This window comes from Phocoena phocoena, chromosome 8, assembly GCF_963924675.1.
Source record: "Phocoena phocoena chromosome 8, mPhoPho1.1, whole genome shotgun sequence".
Lineage (NCBI taxonomy): Eukaryota > Metazoa > Chordata > Mammalia > Artiodactyla > Phocoenidae > Phocoena > Phocoena phocoena.
The window spans coordinates 85,330,780-85,353,346 of NC_089226.1; the positions used below are offsets into that span (position 1 = coordinate 85,330,780).

The 22,567-nt window shown below is 42.9% G+C and overlaps 1 protein-coding gene across 1 annotated transcript; it reads right to left on the bottom strand.

The window, feature by feature from the left end:
• Positions 1–10,937: 10,937 nt before the first annotated feature.
• CD59 (CD59 molecule (CD59 blood group)) lies at positions 10,938–21,394 on the bottom strand. The gene is made up of 3 exons (XM_065883196.1): positions 21,328–21,394; positions 17,500–17,601; positions 10,938–11,140 (listed from the first exon to the last, which is right to left on the bottom strand). Exons 1-3 carry the CDS (start codon positions 21,392–21,394, stop codon positions 10,938–10,940), a joined length of 372 nt encoding a protein of 123 aa, XP_065739268.1.
• Between the last annotated feature and the right edge of the window lie 1,173 nt (positions 21,395–22,567).

The window sequence follows — 22,567 nt, forward strand, 5'->3', positions numbered from 1 at the left end:
GTTGGCTAACTTGCATATGGCTGATAATAGCAAGGGTGGGAAAAGCAGCACCCCCAGGGAAGCTGATCACAGGAAGGAAGCTCCCTACTCCACAATCGGAGTCTTGAGTTTCCCAGGCCAGTGCACTCGCCCCCTGTAGGGTTCATGCTGTCCCGCCCCCTCTCCCAGAGGCTCTGGACTCCCCAGCTGCCAGGTGGGAAAAGAACATCCTTGCCTACAAGGGATCCTTGTAGACACTGACCTGGAAGTTAAGTACTGTGGTCATTTATTTTATTCCAAAACAACATGTGCCTATGAATAGGAAGCTTTACATTTATTTAGATAAATAAACAGTTTATGGTGAATAATCCTCTAAGAAAATGTTAAAGATCATCTCTGGTCAGCTTCTACTTTGGTCAAAGCCAGAGGTTAGTAAACACACTGTGGTTCCCTGTAGATTCTGAGACCCCTGTAGCTTCAACAACCCTGTGCTCCAGGTAACCTACATTTTTATTATAGTCCACTTCCCACCTGCTGGACACTACAGATGCATGACCTCAAGCCTCACAATTCTCTGAGGTAGGTGCAGGAAGCCAGAGCTCAGAGGTGTTCAGAAAACTTGTCCAGGGACTTCCTTGGCAGTCCAGTGGTTAAGACTTCACCTTCCAATGCAGGGGGTGTGGGTTCGATCCCTGGTCCGGGAGCTAAGATCCCACATGCCTCGCGGCCAAAAAACCAAAACATAAAACAGAAGCAGTATTGTAACAAATTCAATAAAGACTTTAAAGATGGTACACATCAAGAAAAGAAAAATCCTAAAAATAAATAAATAAAATAAACAAAAACTTGTCCAGAGACATAGCCAATTAGTGGAAGAGACAGGATCCGAATTAAGGTTCCCAAAGGCAAACTCCATGCACTTAACAGCTACTATCCTGAAACAAAATATTTACAAGAATCAGTGGGCCTTTTGAAACAGACTGGCAAACACAGTGTTTTGAAATTACCTCCTGTTTCTGGAAAGGTCTAACTAGGTATGTAAAGCTCACACCATTGGGTAATCTAACTGTCAGTAAAAGACAACTGTACTTAATATTTTCCTTTCTAAGAAAAGGCAGGAATTGATTCCTTCAAAGCACAAAGGCACGAGGGTCCCATTCCAGGTTTCTTTCCAGAGTCAGACTGGAGTACATTTAGAGCAGTACATTTAGGGCAGCTGAGTGGCTGACCTGGGGAATTGAGTGGGCATCCTAAACTTACCAACGTATTAACTTGGTGACCTTGAGCAATTCAGCTAAGTTCCCCAGATGAAGTTTCCTCTTAAGCAAAGTGAGATAATGACAGTACAGATAAAAATACTCTGTAATGACCTATAAAGGAAAAGAATCTAAAAGAGTGGATATATGTATATGTATAACTGATTCGCTTTGCTGTACAGCAGGAACTAACACAACATTGTAAATCAACTATACTCTAATAAAAATTAATTTAAAAAACTACATGTGAAACACGCCGCATAGAACCTCACACTAGAAAGCACCCTTCATCTCAGTCCTCGGCATGTCAGTACAACCTCCAGTCAGCTCTGCACCTTCTCAGCACATCAGCATCCCTTAGAGGGAACTGTTAGCATCAGTCAAGATCTGTTTGGAAGCAGCAAGACCAATGTGAGCTAGTAGACTTTCAATATTGATGAGGGACTTACAATGTGCAGATAAACAATCTGGCCCTGATGAGGGTTCAAACTCTCAAGGGGCCCAAAGTCCAAAACATGTGGGCTGGCAGGCTCTTATTTTATCAGGACACACACTGCATGATGTTAAGTCATGGGGCCAACTGCAAGGACACAAAAGTAGATCTGTACCTCGAAGCTCAGTACTTCCCAATGTTGGACACTGGGCCAGTATCCTTCAGGACATACTATGAGTTCCGCTTATCTACCCACTGGGTGTACCTTGCATCTATCTATAGCGCATCCCCCAAAAGAGACGATCCAATGGCGTTGTCACCACCCAATACTGAACACGAGACTATTGACTCTCCAACTCATCTGGCCTTTACAGTATTGCCTCCGGGTCCAGACATCTAACCCTTTGTCTGTGGTATCAGTCATAGCAACTATCTGCAGAAAGAAACCTCGAAGCTTAAGGCCATTTATATGGCCCTTGCTGATTGACTCCCAGCAGCCCTCTCCCCAGCTCCCCACGTAGCAACACCCAGATTCTGCCTTAGAGAATTACCCCCTTCTCAATGTACTCTGGCCCCAAAGTGGGCACGAGACCCAAGAAAGCAGTCAGACAGTCTCACCCTGGCATCTGAATCTTGAAAGAGATTTCTGGAACTGCCCAGCTCCTGTTTTTTTTTTTTTTAATCTCTCTGACTGACTCTTCTGCTCTCCTCTTCCACTTTTAAGGGTGCGTGTGATTACATTTGTTTCACCTTCTCCCTATTTTATTTTTATTATTTTTTAATAGCTCTTTATTGGAGTGTAATTGCTTCACAATACCGTGTTAGTTTCTGTTGCACAACAAAGCAAATCAGCCATATGCATACACGTGTCCCCATATCCCCTCCCTCTTGCGTCTCCCTCCCACCCACCCTATCCCACCCCTCTAGGTCATCCCAAAGCACCGAGCCGATCTCCCTGTGCTATGCTGCTGCTTCCCACCAGCCATTTACATTTGGTAGTGTATGTATGTCGATGCTACTTTCACTTCGCCTCAGCTTCCCCCTCCCACCCCATGTCAACAATTCCATTCTCTATATCTAACTCTATTCCTGCCCTGCAACTAGGTTGATCAGTACCCACCTTTTTTTTTTTTTAGATTCCATATATATGCGTTAGCATATGGTATTTGTTTTTCTCTTTTTGACTTACTTCACTCTGTATGACAGGCTGTAGTTCCATCCACCTCACTAGAAATAACTCAATTTCGATTCTTTTTATGGCTGCGTAATATTCCATTGTGTATATATGTGCCACATCTTCTCCATCCATCCATCTGATGATGGACATCTAGGTTGCTTCCATGTCCTGGCTATTGTAAATAGAGCTGCAATGAACATTGTGGTGCACACCTCTTTTCTTTAAATTTATTTTATTTATTTATTTTTGGCTGCTTTGGGTCTTCATTGCTGCACACACACGGGCTTTCTCTAGTCGTGGTGAGTGGGGGCTACTCTTCATTGTGGTGTGCAGGCTTCTCACTGCGGTGGCTTCTCTTGTTGAGGAGCATGGACTTTAGGCGCGTCGGCTTCAGTAGTTGTGGCATGTGGGCTCCAGAGTGCAGGCTGAGTAGTTGCGGTGCACGGGCTCAGTTGTTCCGCAGCATGTGGGATCCTCCCGGACCAGGGCTCTAACCCATGTGCCCTGGATTGGCAGGCGGATTCTTAACCACTGCGCCACCAGGGAAGCCCCATGTCTCTTTTTAAATTATGGTTTTCTCAGGGTATATACCCAACAGTGGGACTGCTGGGTCATATGGTAGTTCTATTTTTAGTTTTTTAAGGACGCTCCATACTGTTTTCCATAGTGGCTGTATCAATTTACATTCCCACCAACAGTGTAGGAAGGTTCCCTTTTCACCACACCCTTTCCAGAATTTATTGTTTCTAGCTTTTTTGATAATGCCATTCTGACCGCATGAGGTGATTACCTCATTGTAGTTTTGATTTGCATTTCTCTAATAATTAGTGATGTTGAGCATCTTTTCATGTGCCTCTTGGCCATCTATATGTCTTCCTCGGTGAAATGTCTATTTAGGTCTTCTGCCCATTTTTAAACTGGATTGTTTGTTTTTTTGATATTGAGCTCCATGAGCTGTTTGTATATTTTGGAGATTAATCCTTTGTCTGTTGTTTCATTTGCAAATATTTTCTCCCATTCTGAGGGTTGTCTTTTTGTCTTGTTTATGGTTTCCTATGCTGTGCAAAAGTTTTTAAGTTTAATTAAGTCCCATTTGTTTATTTTTGTTTTTATTTCTGTAACTCTAGGAGGTGGGTCAAAAAAAGGATCTTGCTGTGGTTTATGTCAGAGTGTTTTTCCTATGTTTTCTTCTAAAAGTTTTATAGTGTCTCATCTTACATTTAAGTCTTTAATCCATTTTGAGTTTATTTTTGTGTATGGTGTTAGGGAGTGTCCTAATTTCATTCTTTCACATGTAGCTGTCCAGTTTTCCCAGCACCACTTATTGAAGAGGTTGTCTTTTCTCCATTGTATGTTCTTGCCTCTTTTGTCGTAAATTAGGTGCCCATATGTGTGTGGGTTTATCTCTGGGCATTCTATCCTGTACCATTGATCTATATTTCTGTTTTTGTGTCAGTACCATATGTCTTGATTACTGTAGCTTTGTGGTATAGTTTGAAGTCAGGGAGCCTGATACCTCCAGCTCCGTTTTTCTTTCTCAAGATTGCTTTGGCTATTCGGGGTCTTTTGCGTTTCCATACGAATTGTGAGATTTTTTGTTCTAATTCTGTGAAGAATGCCATTGGTGGTTTGATAGGGATTGCATTGAATCTGTAGATTGCTTTGGGTAGTATAGTCATTTTCACAATGTTGATTCTTCCAATCCAAGAACATGGTATATCTCTCCATCTGTTTGTATCATCTTTAATTTCTTTCATCAGTGTTTTATAGTTTTCTGAGTACAAGTCTTTCACCTCCTTAGGCAGGTTTATTCCTAGGTATTTTATTCTTTTTGTTGCAATGGTAAATGGGAGTGTTTCCTTAAGTTCTCTTTCAGATTTTTCATTGTTGGTGTATAGGAATGCAAGACATTTCTGAGCATTGATTTTGTATCCTACTACTTTACCAAACTCATTGATTAGTTCTAGTAGTTTTCTGGTAGCATCTTTAGGATTCTCTATGTATAGTATCATGTCATCTGCAAACAGTGACAGTTTTACTTCTTCTTTTATGATTTGGATTCCTTTTATTTCTTTTTCTTCTCTGATTGCTGTGGCTAAACTTCCAAAACTATGTTGAATAATAGTGGTGAGAGTGGGCAATCTTGTCTTGTTCCTGATCTTAGAGGAAATGGTTTCAGTTTTTCACCATTGAGAATGATGTTGGCTCTGGGTTTGTCATATATGGCCTTTATCATGTTGAGGTAAGTTCCCTCTATGCCTACTTTCTGGAGGGTTTTTATCATAAATGGGTGTTGAATTTTGTCAAAAGCTTTTTCTGCATCTACTGAGATGATCATATGGTTTTTATTCTTCAGTTTGTTAATATGGTTTATAATATTGATCGATTTGTGTATATTGAAGAATCCTTGTGTTCCTGGGATAAACCCCACTTGATCATGATGTATGATCCTTTTAATGTGCTGTTGGATTCTGTTTGCTAGTATTTTGTTGAGGATTTTTACATCTATGTTCATCAGTGATATTGGCCTGTAGTTTTCTTTTTTTGTGACATCTTCGTCTGGTTTTGGTATCTGGGTGATGGTGGCCTCATAGAATGAGTTTGGGAGTATTCCTCCCTCTGCTATATTTTGGAAGAGTTTGAGAAGGGTAGGTGTTAGCTCTTCTCTAAATGTTTGATAGAATTCACCTGTGAAGCCATCTGGTCCTGAACTTTTGTTTGCTTGAAGATTTTTAATTACCATTTCTTACTTGTGATAGGTCTGTTTATATCTTCTAATTCTTTGTGGTTTTGTCTTGGAAAATTGTACCTTTCCAAGAATATGTCCATTTCTTCGTGGTTGTCCATTTTATTGGCATATAGTTTTTTGTAGTAGTCTCTTATAAGCCTTTGTATTTCTGCAGTGTCAGTTGTGATTTTTCCTTTTTCATTTCTAATTTTATTGATTTGCACCTTCCCTCTCTCTTTTATTCTTGATGAGTCTGGCTAAGGGTTTATCAATTTTGTTTATCTTCTCAAAGAATCAGCTTTTAGTTTTATTGATCTTTGCTATTGTTTTCTTCATTTCTATTTCATTTATTTTTGCTCTGATATTCATGATTTCTTTCCTTCTACTGACTTTGGGTTTTCTTTGTTCTTCTTTCTCTAGTTGTTTTAAGTGTAGGGTTAGATTGTTTATTTGAGATTTTTCTTGTTTCTTGAGGTGAGATTGAATTGTTTTAAACTTCCCTCTTAGAAATGTTTTTGCTGCATCCCATAGGTTTTGGTTCATTGTGTTTTCATTGCCATTTGTTTCTATGTATTTTTTAATTTCTTCTTTAATTTCTTCAATGATCTCTTTGTTATTTAGTAGTGCACTGTTTAGCCTCCATGTATTTGTGTGGTTTTTTTTCCTGTAACTGATTGCCAATCTTATAGCGTTGTGGTCAGAAAAGATGCTTGATATGATTTCAATTTTCTTAAATTTTCTGAGGCTTGATTTGTGACCCAAGATGTGATTTATCCTAGAGAATGTTCCATGTGCACTTGAGAAGAAAGTGTATTCTGCCACTTTTCAGTGGAATGTTGTATAAATATCTATTAGATCTATCTGCTCTATTGTGTCATTTAAACTTTCGTTTCATTATTTATTTTCAGTTTGGACGATCTGTAGATTGTGAAAGTGGGGTGTTAAAGTCTCCTAGTATTATTGTGTTACTGTCAGTTTCCCCTTTTATGGCTGTTAGCATTTGCCTTTATGTATTGAGGTGCTCCTATGTTGCTTGCATATTTACAACTGTTATATCTTCTTCTTGGATTGATCCATTGATCATTATGTAGTGTCTTTCTTTGTCTCTTGTAATAGTCTTTATTTTAAAGTCTATTTTGTCTTATATGAAAATTGCTACTCCAGCTTTCTTTTGATTTCCATTTGCACGGAATATCTTTTTCCACCCCCTCACTTTCAGTCTGTTTGTGTCCCTAGGTCTGAAGTGGGTCTCTTGTAGACAGCATATATACAGGTCTTGTTTTCGTATCCATTCAGCCAGTCTGTGTCTTTTGGTTAAGGCATTTAATCCATTTACATTTAAGGTAGTTGTCGATATGTATGTTCCTATTACCATTGTCTTAATTGTTTTGGGTTTGTTTTTGTGGTTCTTTTTCTTCTTTTGTGTTTCCCCCGCTTAGAGAAGTTTCTTTAGCATTTGTTGTAAAGCTGGTTTGGTGGTGCTGAATTCTCTTAGCTTTTGCTTGTCTCAAAAGCTTTTGACTTCTCCATCGAATCTGAATGAGATCCTTGCTGGGTAGAGTAATCTTGGTTGTAGATTTTTCTCTTTCATCACTTTAAGTATATCCTGCCACTCTCTTCTGGCCTGCAGAGTTTCCACTGAAAAATCAGCTGATAACCTTATGGGGATTCCTTTGTATGTTATTTTTTGTTTTTCCCTTGCTGCTTTTAATATTTTTTTCTTTGAATTTAATTTTTGTTAGTTTGATTAATATGTGTCTTGGTGTGTTTTTCCTAGGGTTTATCCTGTATGGGACCTCTGTGCTTCCTGGACCTGGGTGACTATTTCCTTTCCCATGTTAGGGAAGTTTTCCACTGTAATCTCTTCAAACATTTTCTCAGACCCTTTCTTTTTCTCTTCTTCTTCTGGGACCCCTATAATTCAAATGTTGGTGCATTTAGTGTTATCCCAGAGGTCTCTGAGATCGTCTTCTTTTCATTCTTTTTTCTTTATTCTGCTCCTTGGCAGTTGTTTCTACCATTTTGTCTTCCAGCTCACTTATTTGTTCTATTGCCTCCGTTATTCTGTTATTGATTTCTTCTAGTGTATTTTTCATTTCAATTATTGTGTTGTTCATCTCTGTTCTTTAGTTCTTCTAGATATTTGTTAAACGTTTCTTGTATTTTCTCAATCTGTGCTTCCATTCTATTTCTGAGATTTTGGATCATCTTTACTATCATTACTCTGAATTCTTTTCCAGGTAGATTGCCTATTTCCACTTCGTTTATTTGGTCTTGTAGGTTTTTACCTTGCTCCTTCATCTGTGACATATTTTTTTGCTGTCTCTCTCTTTTTTTTTTTTTATGAGTGGGATTGCGTTCCTGTTTTACTGGTTGTTTGGCCTGAGGCTTCCAACACTGGAGTTTGTAGGCTATTGGGTAGAACTGGATCTTGGTGCTGAGATGAGGAACTCTGTGAGACCTCACTCCAATGACTATTCCCTGGGGTCTGAGGTTCTCTGTTAGTCCAGTGGTTTGGACTCAGAGCTCCCACCACAGGAGCTTCCCCCCCCACCCCAGGCTCGCAAATCAAGATCCTGCAAGCCGCGTGGGGTGACAAAAAAAAAAGAGAGAAAGAACAGAGTAAAAAATAAAATTAGACTAGGAAACTAACAGATATGTTAGAAAGAGTATAAAAATAAAAATATAGATGAATCAACAACTGGAAGGTACATCAGTACCAAAATAGTAAAAAAGAGGAGGGAAAGGAAAAAAAGGGGGGGTAGGCCTTGGCTGTGGAGGGCGGGGCCTAATCAAGGGCAAGTTTTGGGCAGTGGGCAGGGCCTATGTTCAGGACCCACAGGGCTGGAAAAGGCCCTGGGGGCTGTGGGGGGTGGGGCTTAGGCTCAAGGAACAGAAGGGGCCCAGGCGTGCCCCCCCCATCCCCGTCTGAGGGCAGCGGACCTCACTGGGAGCCCAGCAGGCTTCCTGGGCTCGTGTGGGTGGGGCAAACACCCTCCTCTCCTCTCCTGCTCCTCCAGTCTGGGGTCTGGGAGCACCCCTCCCGCCTGCATCTCTTGATCTCCCTGGCTTCCCTCCTATGTCCCCAGGTCCAATGCAGTCGGGCGGGGGCGGGGGTGGGGGTGGGGGAGCTTTGGAGGGCAGTGGACCCACCTGGGAGCTCAGCAGGCTCCCCGTGCCCAAGTGGGCCAGGCGATCGCCCTCTGCTCCTCTCCGGCTTTTCCCAGAGAGTCCCTCCCACATGCTTCTCCTGATCTCCCTGGCCTCAGGGGTGCTGATCTTGTCTTCTCCACTTCTCCTCCCCCCTCGGTCCCCCTACGTCCTACTGGTTCACTTTGGGGTTCCTCCCGTCTCCTTGGGGGTCAGAGTCCCCACCAGCGGCCGGCAGATGCCCTATTTGTGGGGAGACGCTATCTCCGCATCTTCCCACACCACCATTTTGACTCCTCCTCTCTGGCTTTTTTTTAACGTTTTAATTTTTTTGGCTGTACTGCATGGCTTGTGGGATCTCAGTTCCCCGACCCAGGATTGAACTTGGGCCACAACAGTGAAAGCACTGAATCCTAACCACTAGACCACCGGGGAACTCTCCCCAACTACTGTTTTTTTGCAGTCTGGTTGAATGCCCCTTCAAAGTTCCCCCAAATTTATTTTCTGCTTAAGTGAGTCAAAATTGGTTCTTGTTCCTTGGAACTAAAAGGCACTGCATGAAATGAGCCACTTTGCTGTGGGCATGGTCAGTCCTTTCTTGGGCAGAAAAAGTTCTGTTGAGGAAAGAGTCACACCTAGTATTTTGTCTTTGAACAGAAGATTAAAGATGATGTAAGGAAAAGCTCTGAGCCAATAGGGAACACAGAGCACCAAGGTAATGCTAGGTTTTGATGAGGAAGCCTCTGTTGGTCTGTGTTTAAGTAATGGCATCAACAGAAGAAATCTAGTACTGTCCAAGATCTCTTCTTTCATTTGCTACCATCGGGCGTGTCACCTATGTTGTTACCCTTTGGGCCAATCACCACACTCATGCATTTGATGAGATTTTATTTTCAGAAAGGCAGTATTCATTCTGGCTTGTCCAACAGATCACATAATCAAGGTGGTTTTTTTTTGTTTTTTTTTAAATGTTAATCAATAAATTCCACTTGCGTTGGCAAAAGTCAGACTGTGCTGTTAAATACAGCCAAGACTGTAAGCATACAAATGTCACTGTCTACTGGATCTTACATTATTCACCAGTACCCACAAGAAAGAGGCAAAACTTAGTCCTCCTGAAAAGGTGTATCACTTTTTAGGAAACTGGTAGCGCTTCTGAAAGCCTCAGCACTCGTGATTACGCTAACAGCCCGTACAGATGTATTTTACACTATCTGTGCTGACTCAGCTAGGAGCCAACAGGCTGGATGTCGGCAGGTAAAACACATCCCTGCAGACCTGTTGCTATTCATGATGACATCTGGAAATCTCAAATTGCAACCCCAAAGGCTCCTCCTTTTCCATTCATGCATTATACACACACATATGAAGACTTTTCCTACCAGTAACATTTAAAATAAGCACCCTTAATAACTGCAAGTCACAAGTAACATAGAATGTTCAAATGTTTAGTTTTTAACTGTGTGTGACAAAGCTAAGACAGCCTACCATTCCAATAAAAAAGACGGGGAGTGGGAGGGATAGTTTTAACACACCATTAATTTATGCTACTGAGTTTTTCTACTGAAAGACAGCAAAGACAACTCAAAATTTAGGGACAGAAGAAAACACAGATTTCAGCCTCTGGTACCTCTCTAAAGATAAACCTTGTGCTTCCGTGCCCTGCCATCTGGAAAGCTTACCTCCTTCCCAGCCAGACACCTTCTAGCTGAGAATACAACAGTCATTAAGAATCTCATTGTCCACAGCCCACACCTGGAACATGCACCATGCCTACCTGGCAATACAGGGGCCATGAAAGGCGAAAATAATGCATGCCTTGTGAGAGACTGTTGAAAAGGAGCCCCCTGCCCCAGTCACCCAAAAAAGTACTGATCACATTAACTACATCCAAGGAACCAGAGGGAAATAGCTGAGGACTGCAGAGAATCTACTCAAGCTGTCACTGCAAAGAGCAGAGTAAGAAGCATACAACTTTACTCAAATCACATGCACTTCACTCAAACTTTTTCCCTCAAACAGGTCTTCTCTGCCAACAGAACTGGTCTTCAGAGTCCCTCTGAGTTCCTCTCTCTAATCTAACTTGCTCAAGCTAGTTTTAGTCTTTCCCAACAGGATCCAGCTGGAAAATATAAAGCCTTTGGAACGCAGCAGCACAGGAAATGAGGAGTATACAGAGACAGGAGATTTAGGAGAAGCCCTTCTGGTGTAGATTTAGAGACAAAAGCTCCAGACTGCCACCAGCAGCAGGATGACCAGCAGAGCTGTTTTCCCTGATATACTCGTCCCGTCACTTTTGTTACACAGGTTCTCCTGGCAGCAGTGGTACTTAAGCTCCTTCTCCGCTAAGGCTTTCGCAATGGCTTCGAAATTGCAACGGTCAAACATCCAACACTGGTAGTACGTTTTCGTTGGCACTGTGGGGGAAATACACACACACAAAGAGATAAGCAGTCAAGCAGGTAAAACTCTGCACCTGTCTTTGAACTCTCAGTTCTACTTCTTAGAACTTATCCTGGGGAAATAGAGACATTTGAGTAAAAATATGTATCCCAGTTAGCTTATAAAGGGGAAAAATTAAGTAAATAATGATCCAGCTCTGAATGGAACTTTTCCATAAAAGCAGAGTCTCATCAGAGCCAATACAGTTGTGTGTATATGGAAGGCAACAGGCAATCATACTAATGTTTGAGAGAGTTACAAAGATTTTTAAACACATGGCCTCTTTGATCCAGCAATCCCACTTCTAGAATTTACCCTATGAAGTTACTTGAAAAAAGGTTAAGATATATGCTCAAGAATGGTCACTGCACCACTATCTGTAGCAACAAGAAACTAAAAGACAAACAGTCGGTTAATAAAACAGCACTTGAATAAATTATGGTAGAGTTCCACACAACGAAGTTCCATGCAGATAAGGAATGCCACAGACCATGTGTATTGACATGGGAGGAGTTTGAGGGTTTTTTTAAATGCAGAAAAATAGTTAAATTGGACTTCAACAAAATCAAACTTTTGTGCTTCAAAGAACACTATTTTAAAAAATTAAAAAGACAAAACCCACAAAAAGTGAGAAAATGTTTGCAAATCATATATCCGATAAGAGTATAGTATACAGAATCTATGAAACACTCTTACAACTCAATAATAAAAAGACACCCCAATTAAAAAATGGGCAAAGGATATAGATACTTCTCCAAAGATATACAAAGGGCCAATAAGTGCATGAAAAGATGCCCAACGTCATTAGCCATTAAGAAAATACAAATCAAAACCACAGTGAGGATCAATTCACACCTATTAGGATGGCTATAGTCAAGAAATTGGAAAATAACAAGTGGTGTCAAGGAAGCGAAGAAATTGGAATCCTCAAATATTGCTCGTGGGAAGGTAAAGTGGTGCAGGTATCTTGGAAAAGTCTGGCATTTCCTCAAAAGGTTAAAAATAGTTACCATATGACCTAGTAATTCTACTCCTAGGTAAATATATTACCCAAGAGAATTGAAAACTATGTTCACACAAATGCTTATACACGAATGTTCATAGCAGCATTATTCAAAACACCTAAAAAGTGGAAACAACCCATATGTCCATTAAATGGTAAATGATAAGCAAAATGTGGTATATCCATTCAACGGAATATTATTTGGCCATAAAAAGGAATGAGGTACTGATATATCCAATAACATGGGTGAACATTAAAAACATTATGCGCAGGGACTTCCCTGGGGGTGCAGTGGTTAAGAATCTGCCTGCCAATGCAGGGGACACGGGTTTGATCCCTGGTCCAGGAAGATCCCACGTGCCGTGGAGCAACTAAGCCCGTGCACCACAACTACTGAGCCTGTGCTCTAGAGCCCGCGAGCCACAACTACTGAAGCCTGTGTGCCTAGGGCCTGTGCTCTGCAATAAGAGAAGCCACCGCAATGAGAAGCCCATGCACTGCAACATAGAGTAGCCCCCTCTCACTGCAACTAGAGAAAGCCCACGAACAGCAACGAAGACCCAATGCGGCCAAAAATAAATAAATGAATAAAAAAATTAAAAAAAATAGATTATATACTTTAAAAAAACAAACAAACAAAAAAAAACATTATGCTAGTGAAAGGAGCCAGTCACAAAGGACCACTACACTGTTATGGTTTGATTTGTATCTAAATGTCCAGAATAGGCAAATCCATGGAGACAGAAAGTAGATTAGTGCTCCCTGCCGGGGTATGGGCAAGGGAAGAATAGGGAGTGACCGCTAATGGGTATGGGGTTTCCTTTTGGGGTGATAATAATGTTCTGAAAATGAGTGGTGATAGTTGTACAGAGTTGTGGATATACTAAAGGTCACTGAACTGTGCACTTTAGCATGTACTTTGGAACTGAGATATGTGAATTATATCTCAATAGAAAAAAGCCTAGATGCAGAACAATATGTAGAATGTGACCCATCTGTATAAAGTATATGTGTGGGGGTGAGTATACTACTTTTCTCTGGAAAGATTCCCAAGTAATTTCACAGTGTTACCCTCACAGAAGGCTATCTTTCATTTATACATTTCTCTGTAGATTGAGATTTAAAATTAAAAAATCACTGGATGAATTTATTTTAAACATAGCTTAAACTTCCTTTAAAAATCATTAGATTAGGGCTTCCCTGGTGGCGCAGTGGTTGAGAGTCCGCCTGCCGATGCAGGGGACACGGGTTCGTGCCCCGGTCTGGGAGGATCCCACGTGCCGCGGAGCGGCTGGGCCCGTGAGCCATGGCCGCTGAGCCTGCGCGTCCGGAGCCTGTCCTCCGCAACGGGAGAGGCCACAACAGTGAGAGGCCCGCGTAACGCATAAAAAAAAAAAAAAAAAAAAAAAAAAAAAAAATCATTAGATTATTCCGTAAAGCCGGAAAATTTTCCAAAAGAACGTGCCATTATGGTCCCAATTTTTACACACAAAGGAAAATGCAGGCCAAAATATACAATGCCAATTAGCTTATGGTGATTTTTTAATATTGAGAAAAATTACGTTAAATATTTTAAAAAAGTGAGAGTTGAGAGAGAAGTTAGTTGTGCTAGATGCTGGGGACACACAGATATAGAAGGTTGGTCCCCGCCCTGGAATCATTTTCTTTTCTTCTGTGTCGGAAAGAAAAAAATACAGATGCTTATTTCCTTATTTAAGGCCAGTAACTAGTTTATTCTATTTCATTCACAGCTCAGAACAAAACTTCTAAGTTTATAACTGCAGGTATAACTGTTCTGTCCTCCCCCTCAGAGGAGATGAGTGTTTGGCCTGGATTTTAATGAAGTCTGGTCAAGTGGCAGAGGCCAGATAAGAGTGTTCCAGTGACTCTACCTGCTTGGATCATAAATATTTAAGTGGATGCTTCTAATACTGTACTAAAGAATGCTGTTGAATAGGACAAGTTACTGTCTTATGTAGTAGTAATCAGGCTTTGGAACTGCGAAAGCATGAAAGTCACCAAAATGTTAATTAGGGAAACCTAACAGCTTGGGGAGAGCAGATAGTAATTTATTAATAATTGCTACCAATTAATCACTTACCATGTGTCCTGCAGTGAGCCACGCACTTTACTTGAATGATCTTATTTGCATAACAACCTTCAATGGTGAGCTTCTCACCAAAGCCACTATCAGAATCACCCGAGTAAAAGTGGATCATATCACAGAGTCACCGGAATGTTAAAGGTTCTCTCTCTGCTAGGCACAGCCTCCCCACTCTTCGAAGATTTGCCTTGAGTCTGCCTTTACCAAGCAGTAGTCCCCAGTTGCCTTAGGCATCCTTCAGTGTGTCCCTTATTTGAAAGGCCATTACAGAAATGATTGCTTGGCACTGTCATCAAAGGCTCTGCCAGACTCTCAGTACATGGTTTATATTTCCAGGACCTAGCCAGGACGCCAGTGAATTAGTGGCTGAAGTCGCGCCCATCTGTCTCTCTTCTAGACTGAATCTGCACAGCACTATCACGCACATTTCTCCACTAACTAACTGCCCCACTGACCCCGGGAGGTAAGTATTCCTATTTCACAGCTGGGGAGAAAATGTGGCTAGATTAATTAAATAATTTCTCCAATGTATGCCTGGCCTTTGATTCCTGTTTATGACAGCATGCCTCGCCTCTCCCAGGCTGATGTCAATCAGAGTCGGAGGGGCATTTAGATGTTCTGTTACTATCTGCCTTACTGTAAGGTCTGAATATCTATATTTCAAGAACTGCTGTTACCACATGTCTAGCTGAAGTTTTGGGACCTATGTTCATGAGAAGAAGAAAACTATTTAAGATTCACATTATCCTTAAAAAAATAGATTTTATACTTGAGAGTTTTAGATTCACAGCGAAACTGAGCAGAAAGAATATAGTTCCCATAGAGCCCCCGACAGCCCCACCTCCACCCCAAACAACCTCTCTCACTATCAACATTTCCCGCCAGTACATTTGTTGCAACTGATGAACCTACATGGACTCATCATCATCACCCAAAGTCCATAATTTACATTTGGGTGCACTCTGGGTGTTGTACATTCTATAGGGTTTGACAAATGTATGACATGTGTCCATCATTATAGTATCACACAGAGTCCTAGCTTCGTTGCCCGAAAAATCCTATGCTCCACCTATTCATCCCTCCCTCCTCCCCCACTTCACCCCTGGCAGCCACTGACCTTTTTATTATCTCCTTGGTTTTGCCCTTTCCAAAACATCACATAGTTGGAATCATAACAATGTAGCTTTCCCAGAGTGGCTTCTTTCATTCAGTAATACATATTTAAGTTTCCTTCATGTCTCTTCATGGTTTGATACTTCATTTCCTTTTAGTCCATTCTCTGGATGTACCACCGTTTATTTATCCATTCATCTACTGAAGGATATCTTGGTTGCTTCCAAGTTTGGGTAATTATGAATAAAGCTGCTATAAACACCCATGTGTAGGTTTTTGAGTGGACATAATTTTTTGACTCATTTAGGTAAATATCAAGGAATGCAACTGTTGAATCTTATGGTGAGAGTACGTACTGTGTACCAATTTATATTCCTTCCAGCAATGAATGAGAGTTCCTGGGGCTCCACATCCTTGCCAGCATTTGGTGCTGTCAGTGTTTTAGACTTTGGCCATTCTAATAGATGTGCCTCATTGTTTACATTAATCATTTTTACAAAGCATAACAGTTCATTATAAGATGAGTAAATTCTGGGGAAATCTAATGTACAGCATTATGACTGTGGTTAACAAGACCGTATTGTCTATTTGCAATTTGCTAACAGAGTAGATCTTAAGTGTTCTCGTCACACACAGAAAGGTAACAATGATGGATTGCAGTAATCATTTCACAATGTATATGTATATCAAATCGCCATGTTGTACACCTTAAACATATACAGTTTTTATTTGTCAATTATACTTCAATAATGTTGGAAACAACTAAAATGAAAGTTTAACCATTCAGGTAGGAAACAATGGGATTTGTTTCCTAGTCTAGTCTACTTCCCTCTTTCCTTGTCTCCACCTCTACCATCTGACACACCCATTTCATCAATAAAAAAGAGAGGCCGGAAGAACTTACTGGTGGCAAGACAGAGATCAGAGCTCAAAGCTTCTAACGGATAATCTAATACTTATTCTACACATAATATTGCCTTTATTCTCTCATTTGGAAATTATACTTTTTGTAGTGGGGGTCCAAGAGACACAGACAATCAGGGTTAAGAAGTAGGTCTCTGTGCTCATAGATAATTGGTGCTCAAATATTTGTGGAGTGAATGACTATTCTCTCTGGGGGCCTCACTATGCTTTCTACATTAACAATGAGTTAATACAGTCCTCCAGGTGAGGCAGAGGAACTGCCCCCTACAGAATCAAGGACCTTACATGTAGGCCTTGGAATCTGAGCTGTATTCCAGGAGTTTATATCAAAATTATGAGGTACTCCTGTTCTTTAGACAGGATAATTCTAATTCGTCCTTACTTATTGAGGGATTCTTCCTTTCTGGGGAAGTGAAACTCCTCCTCCTTTCAATCAGGTTTCCTAAATCCTATTTTAATAGGATTTATGGAGGAAGCGATTCCATAGTCTAACCAATTTGGAAAATGCAGATTTGACAAAATTTGTCAATGTTGACAGTTCCCTACCCCAAGCCCATGAGTGCCTTGTTCTCTGAGGCCACCAAAGCCTCGGTAGCTACTGTTGCCTTTCTTGGGAACACCCTTCCTCTCTTAGTCCTCTTACTTCCTACTTGTCCTCTGAGCTCAGCCTGAGTCCCCTCAGGATTCTGTATGTATTAAATTCCCCACGGAATGAGACACGGGTATCAATAAAGACATCTGTAATAGCTACACAGGCCTCTTTCACAATTTTCATCGTCTCCTTTCTTCATCTCTGTACCCCGACCTCCTAGCTCAGGCTCTGGCACAGGGCAGGCTCTCAAAAGTTTGCGAGGCAGCCAGTGTTGCTGTTAAGAGCACAAGTGTTGGAATTAGATGGATTCCCACGTTCGGATCCTGAGCGCGTTCCTTGACCTTAGTCTGTTGCTTAACCTGAGTCTCAGTTTCCTCATTTACCAAACGGGAATAAAATATTACCCCGAGGGGTAGACGGGAAATATTAAATAACGAAACAAATGGAAAGTGCTTAGTGCCGCACACAACTGGCGCTATTAAATGGTCGCTATTACTTGTTGAATACGAGTCTAACAAGAATGAGAGCGGCACAGATCTTTTCCCAGGCTCTCTTCATCCCGTTACACTCAGGAAGAGGGGGAGGGGGAGGCTCTTACCGGCTTTAACGATGAGACAAGTATCTTGATTACGTGAACAATTGACGGTGGTAGTGCAGCCATTAGCTGGGTTAATACAGCTGTAGCACTCCAGGCTGTGACCTAGGATCAGGAAGAATGCCCGTCAGAACCTGGTAGACCGGCAATGACTCACCCTCCCGGCGGCAGAAGCAAGCCCACCAGCTCCATTAGTGTGGGTCAGAGGTCAGCAACTCAGAGTGGGCTTCCTTCCCGCGTATATCTGCAGCAGATATATTTTTCCAAGCTCAAACTACAGTTCCAGCAGCAGTTTTGTGGACCCTGAGGCAAGTGCAAAGGGAATTTCCAGATTTCACAATCCATTTAACTGTGCAGTTGAGAAGCTTTTTCCTACTTTCAACCGGAAGTGATTAATCGGCAATGACATATTAAAAGGAATCCATCAAGAGGACAAACTAACGGAATTCTATAAACACCTTCCAAGCAATGAATATGCTCTATCACATAACATTCTCACGGACTGATCATCAGAATTTGGCAGTACCTATCTGTGTGAGAAGACATGCTCCAAGACGAAATGCATGGAATCTCATTACAGATCAGTATTAACAGATGAACGTTTGCAACCAATTTGATGATGGGGAACACTAACTTTTGAATCCCAAGTAAGCAAAATGTTATTCTCCCAGAAAGAATTCCATTCTTCTCATTAGTAGATCTGTATTGTAAATAATTGTACTCAATTATTAAGTTTTTGAATTCTGTCAATTAAAAACTTGGAGAAATTTGTTTTCTCTCTTATTTATATAAAAGCCTACATAATATCCTTGATTTTTGTCTCTTGGCCTGCAAAGCCTGAAATATTTACTATCTGGACCTCTGCAGAACAAGTCTGATGGCCTCTGGGATAAGGCGTCCTCACTGCAGCTGTTCTCTGCTGAGGGACTGACCCATCGCCAGAAGCAAACACAGTCAAGGGGCAGGCAGCAGCCATACACTTTAAACCCCTGTGGGTGGGAAGACATGCACAGTGACACTGAACACGAGGGTCGACTTATATCAGAAGCAAATGCCTCTGGTTCCCCAATTTGAAAAATGACTACCGCTCCCACTCATGTTCTTAGGATTCATCTTTGGTGGCTAGACTTCAAGTTTCACTGGATTATTTTCCCTTCTCTGTTTTTATAACAATGGTGATGGAAAAAGATGAGTCATATTCCACATCTGTGATGGGAAGAGTTGGAAGCAAGTTTTCCTGATTCATGTGGACATACTCTTTGCTACAATAAGAGATCACCTTCTTCTGGCCACATGGCTTCTGCCACGTAATCAGTATTTGGAAGTACCTATCGGTGTGAAAGGACATTTTCAAAGATGAAATATGTAAAATCTCATAGAAGAATGGCATGGTTAAACCAAGACGAAATGTGGGTTTTAGAACCCAAGAGCTGACTTTTAGTTCTAAGGCCAAAGTTCATCACCAGGAAGAGGAATTCTCCAAAGGCCAGAAGAAAGTGGCTCCTCTCTTCCTGAGCACAGATAGGAGTGAAGCTCTCTATAACATCTTTTTTAAAAAATTAATTAATTTATTTATTTTTTGCTGCATTGGGTCTTCATTGCTGCAGGCAGGCTTTCTCTAGTTGTAGCGAGCGGAGGCTACTCTGTTGTGGTGCGCGGGCTTCTCATTGCAGTGGCTTCTCTTGTTGTGGAGCACGGGCTCTAGGCACGCAGGCTTCAGTAGTTATGGCACACGGGCTCAGTAGCTGTGGCTCATGGGCTCTACAGCGCAGGCGCAGTAGTTGTGGTGCACGGGCTTGGTTGCCCTGCGGCATGTGGGAATCTTCCCGGACCAGGGTTCGAACCTGTGTCCCCTGCATTGGCAGGTGGATTCTTAACCACTGCGCCACCAGGGAAGTCCCTATAACATCTTAAATGGCCAGGTCAAACCTTCAGACAGAGGAAAGAGAACTCACCTTTGGAACTTCTGTGAGGCAGAAATATTCACAGCTAACACAGTGTTCAAATACCTAAACTTTCAATCTTCAGAGAATTGCTATAAGAGGCAGGCTCAAGGATCTCCATCCCCATTTTTCAAGAGAAAACTAAGACCAAGACGTTAACTAACTTGTCCAAAGTCACATGGCTACTAAGAGGAGAGCTGGGACTCACACCCAGGCGATCAGTTCTGAAGCCCATGCTTGGTTTATTTACCGTGATGTTCTTCTAATTGTCCTGAGTGGGAAAGAGAAGAAACCAGGACCAATTATGGGGGAGACCGGGTCAGGGGCAAGCAATAAGTCAGTGGCTGTCTGATATTCCAGCTACTTAGCCAGGGTGGAGGGGATCTTCTTCACACTCCGACTCCCTCAGGAAAAACCTAAGTGCCCCCGAGACCTGTCACAGAACAGCTAACAGCACCAAACCCAAGCCTGATCCATAAACAAATGTAGACTGCTGGAAAGCAGGTATGACCAGCCTATTCTTACTACAGAAAATTCACTGGGTAGAAGAATTAAGACAATAACATATGTTGTAACATAGCGAACCACATTACAAACCTCCGTGACTATAATCAACAGACGTGGGGAGGGAGGGGGGTCGTGACTTCTGTCTTTTCTCAGAAAGGGGAAACTTGTTCAAACATGTCCTTGGGCTACTTTGTTCTTCGCTTCCGTTTCCTCAACTGTAAGATGGGCGTAATAGTACTGAGCCCTCACAGGATGGTTGGAAGGATTAAGTGAGCCAGGGTCCGGTACAGGCCCTAGTACCTAGTAAGCATTCACCATATGGGAGCTATTTTAAAGCTACAAGCTCTAAGACATGCTCCAAAATGCAGATGCCTCTGTAGTGCCCACCGCATGGCGACTTCCTTTTCTGCCTCCTGTCCCCACCCCTCAAAATTAACAGTTAGTAGGGCTTCCCTGGTGGCGCAGTGGTTGAGAGTCTGCCTGCCAATGCAGGGGACACGGGTTCGTGCTCCGGTCCGGGAAGATCCCACATGCCGCGGAGCGGCTGGGCCCGTGAGCCATGGCCGCTGAGCCTGCGCGTCCGGAGCCTGTGCTCTGCGGCGGGAGAGGCCACAACGGTGAGACGCCCGCGTACCACACACAAAAAAATAATAATAACAGTTAGTAGTACCAACGTGACATAGGCAGAAAATGACCTTTGATGTTTACAGTGAAGCAAAGCAAGCAACACAGGTGTTCCTACTGTTACAGAGGTAACGAGGATCTCCAGCAGACAGGGAGGGGTGGCCCCCAGAAGGAGCTGGGGCAGACACTCTGGTGCCAGGCTTATTTGGGTTCAAATTCTGGCTGCACCACTTTGCTGTGATATTTTACAAGTTATTGAATCTCTTTGGGCCTCAGTCTTGTCACCTGTAAAATGGCAAGAAAAATAGTCCCTGCTCCACAGGGTGGACATGAGGATTAAATAAGCAAATACATGTAAAATGCTGAGAATAGTGATTGGCACGTGAATGCTACAAGATTGGCACATGAAGCCCAGGGTGGGCGGCTGGCCTCAGCACTCTGAAGATGGCATCTATCGGTAGCCCCAGCGGCTGGTGGTGAGTGCGGTGAAACTTAAGCAGCTCAGTGTAATCGCTCCCCACTGAAGCAGCTCTGTCACCCAGGATGAACTGTAACTCAGGAAGGTGCTCCACTCAGGGTAGGGCCGTAACACAGGAAGGAGCAGTCACACCACCCTGGACCTGTAGCACTGATGGTGAAAGAACCGAAGCTCGGCCGGAGGTCCTTGGCATCAGCTTGGTCTTCCTGAGGCCTAAGAAAAAGTTTAGGGCCAAGGCGGCCTACCTGATCCAGATCCATGTCCCTGTGGACCACTCACCTACATGGCAGACGACAGCCAGGCTGAACAGGAGCCCGAGCAAGATGAACCCTCCTTTGCTTCCCATTGTGACCGGCTACAGGTTCTGGAAGAAAGGAACACAAAGCATTGTCATGAACCAACAGGTGATTGCCAGGCATCTCAGAAACCAAGAGCTGGAAGGCCTGGGGGCTTCAGGAAACATGGGAAGGAGTGAGCAGACCAAGAAAGCAGGGAACGTCCGGGCTGGGTGCGATGAACCTAGGGTGCTCTCAGGTGGGGCAGTGCTTGGTCCCTCCCTGGCTGAGACCTCGGCTTACTGAAGAAATGCTGCTGGGCCTGGTGGGAGGGGCAGCTGCAGGGAGTCAAAGCACACCGGGCCCACCCCAGCTCTCACCTACAGTAGCCGTGCACCCTTGAATAAATTCAGTTCCTCTGAGCCTCAGTGTTCATGACTGAGCAGTGGGACAGCACTATCTTCCCCCTCAGGGTCGCTGACTCAAGGGAGAATATTAACAAAGTACGTAATGCAGCACCTGCGATTTCAGCTCTGCAGGCCCCACCCCCAGCTGCTGGCTGAATTGAGGCTGAGCCCAGGCCACGCCACTAAGTGCATCAGATGGAAGGGGTAACTCTGGAGGGCAGCAGCGTGCATTCAGAACAGGAAGCAAAGGCTTAGCGTGCACAGAAGCTCTGGCTCCCCACCTCCTCCTTAATCACGCTGGAAAAGTAAGGAGGGGTTCCAGGTACCTCTGGTGACAAGTCCCCATGACATTAATGCCTAGATGTGTGGCAGTGAGCATCAGGGGAGAAGAGGGGAGGGCTGAAACACCTTGAACCCTCCTTTTACCTGAGCAGGAGGCCAAGACACAGGGAGGTTTTTTTTTTTAGACTTTATTATTATTATTATTATATATATATATTTTTCCGGTATGCGAGCCTCTCACTGCTGTGGCCTCTCCCGTTGCGGAGCACAGGCTCTGGACGCACAGGCTCAGCGGCCATGGCTCATGGGCCCAGCCGGTCCGCGGCATGTGGGATCCTCCCGGACCGGGGCACGAACCTGTGTCCCCTGCATCGGCAGGTGGACTCTCAACCACTGCACCACCAGGGAAGCCCTATTATTTGTTTTTTAAAGATTTTTTTTTGATGTGGACCATTTTTTAAGTCTTTATTGAATTTGTTACAATATTGCTTCTGTTTTGGTTTCTTTTTGGTCCTGAGGCATGCGGGATCTTAGCTCCAGGACCACGGATCGAAC

Coding starts and splice junctions, on each gene's coding strand:
- CD59 (XM_065883196.1), bottom strand. CDS start 21,394: ATGGGAAGCAAAGGAGGGTTCATCTTGCTCGGGCTCCTGTTCAGCCTG. Junction 17,602..21,327: donor GGCTGTCGTCTGCCATGTAG/GTGAGTGGTCCA, acceptor TCCTGATCCTAG/GTCACAGCCTGGAGTGCTAC. Junction 11,141..17,499: donor TTGTCTCATCGTTAAAGCCG/GTAAGAGCCTCC, acceptor TTTCCCCCACAG/TGCCAACGAAAACGTACTAC.